The sequence below is a fragment of the Rutidosis leptorrhynchoides genome, chromosome 7, assembly GCF_046630445.1.
Source record: "Rutidosis leptorrhynchoides isolate AG116_Rl617_1_P2 chromosome 7, CSIRO_AGI_Rlap_v1, whole genome shotgun sequence".
Lineage (NCBI taxonomy): Eukaryota > Viridiplantae > Streptophyta > Magnoliopsida > Asterales > Asteraceae > Rutidosis > Rutidosis leptorrhynchoides.
In genome coordinates this window covers 277,378,246-277,380,316 of record NC_092339.1, presented here as the reverse complement: position 1 = coordinate 277,380,316, position 2,071 = coordinate 277,378,246, and the positions used below count along the sequence as shown (strand labels likewise).

At 30.7% G+C, this 2,071-nt stretch overlaps 1 protein-coding gene across 1 annotated transcript; it reads left to right on the top strand.

Annotated features, from left to right (window-relative positions):
- Window positions 1-783: 783 nt before the first annotated feature.
- On the top strand, window positions 784-1,107 carry LOC139860034 (cytochrome P450 76C3-like). The gene has a single exon (XM_071848808.1). The coding sequence runs from the start codon at window positions 784-786 to the stop codon at window positions 1,105-1,107; it is 324 nt and encodes a 107-aa protein (XP_071704909.1).
- Window positions 1,108-2,071: the final 964 nt, after the last annotated feature.

Sequence of the window (2,071 nt, the reverse complement as noted above, 5' to 3'; positions counted from 1 at the left end):
ATATTGAGCTTTGTACGGGAACTTTTCTTCAATGTTTGACTTTATTTTGAATTCTTTTTTACCTCAGTGAGGCTTCCGATTTGGGATACTTGGCCGCTGCCTGAGCAAATCCTCAGGTTTTCTTGGCTCTTTATTTTTTTGTATTTTGGCTTGTTTTCTCTATAATTGTACATGCAAAGATCACAAATAAAGTTTTGCACGCTGTTAGTAGCTTTTGCTCATTTTCCCCCAATAAGCAAAGGAATAGGTCATATTTGTGTGAAAGTGAATAAGATAACACCATAAAAAGGGTATAAAAATATGTATAATTTTGATGCTATCACTATACAATCGGACCCGATCTATATAAATATACAAATTGTACATAACTACGTATGAGTAAAATACTCTACTTCCACGAGTAGGGTAGCCCGAACTCGAAAACTTTATCCGTTCTGTTTACAATGCAACCAGGGTCAATGAATACAATCTTTACTAATACAAAATGAAAATTGTTATAACAGAACCTACTGGTTGCAGGCATTCAATAATGGTTAAATGGGTTATGGCAGAGATCTTACGTAAACCATATGTAATGCAAAAGGTTCAGAATGAAATAAAAGAATTCATTGGTGCTACGAACATTGTTGAAGAATCTCATCTACCAAACATATTATATTTAGATGCATTTATCAAAGAGACATTTAGACTACATCCTCCAGTTCCTCAACTAATACCAGATCTCTTAACGAATCTTGCATGGTGTCAGGATACTTGATTCCAAAGGGAACTATTGTTTTATCAATGTTTGGGCGATCCATTGGGGTCCCAAAAAACTCAAACGATCCATTAAAGTTCAAGCCCAAAAGATTCTGGAACACTAAATGGGATTACAAGGAAATTAATTTGAAGTATATTACATTTGGATCAGGGAGGAGAATATGCCCAGAAATCCAAATGGGGAATAAGATGTTGATACATATATTAGCATCATTTTTGCATTCGTTCAACTTGAGGTTGTCTAAAGTTGAAGAATTCGAGCTTTCTGAAGAGATTGGATATGTTACGAAGAAAAGGAAATCTATAATAGCTATACCCACTCAAAGGTTATCTGATATAAGTCTCTAGTATTGATAAATAGCTATAATTGGGTATATGTATTATGGCCTGACGGTACTGAAGTAACTAATCGACTTTAAAGTTGTGAGTTCGATATGATGACCCAGAAATTTCCGAACAAATTTAAACTTTATCTTTATATTATTCCGACACGATAAGCAAAGGTTGTTAAGTTGAATCTCAAGAGTTTTAAACTATGTTTGTACATTCATATAAACCTCGATCAAATTCCAATGATTCACGAACCATTAAATGAACGTATATGATTATATATGTATATGTGTATATATACATATTATAACTTGAAAATGTCAACAAAGTATTTAAACGTATAATACTTTAAACGAACGTAATTATTTCAAAAATAGTTATCATCGGAATTAGAAGATAATATCGAATGATTGAATTATCAGATACATTGAATTGTGATTACGAGTCTCTGTTGAGTGGTCCACATCGATTTGAGAAATCTTCCCATTTTAACAATATTCAGAAAATGATAAAGTGATTTACGAGTAAAAACAAATTGTCAATCATTGAGTGTTAGACAAAGGATAGTGGAAGATTGAATTCCATAAAACTCGATTGATTTATTTTCTAAACGTGCGAAAACGCTTTATGATATAATGGAACTTGATAATTTAAACGTCCTTGTTTAAATAACGTGAACTAGGAGATTAGTTGTTAAATATATAGAAAACTCGCAAATTGTATTTAAAACATGTTCATTAAATATATATGTTTTCAAATTAGTTAAATGAACGATTGTAACAATTGGTTATTGTTTCGATGGATACTTAGTCATATTATTTAGAACATTTTAGAAGTTAAAATAATGGCGCATAAACGAAGTATATCAAAATTAAGTTATAAAGTATAAACGATAAGTATTATATTATTTTCTAAACGGAATTTAAAACGAACTTTGAAATATAAATAGTTTGAGAGACTAAATATTATATTACTTGATTAA

Excerpts from the sequence above, each read along its gene's own strand:
- LOC139860034 (XM_071848808.1), top strand. The coding sequence starts at position 784 with ATGTTTGGGCGATCCATTGGGGTCCCAAAAAACTCAAACGATCCATTA.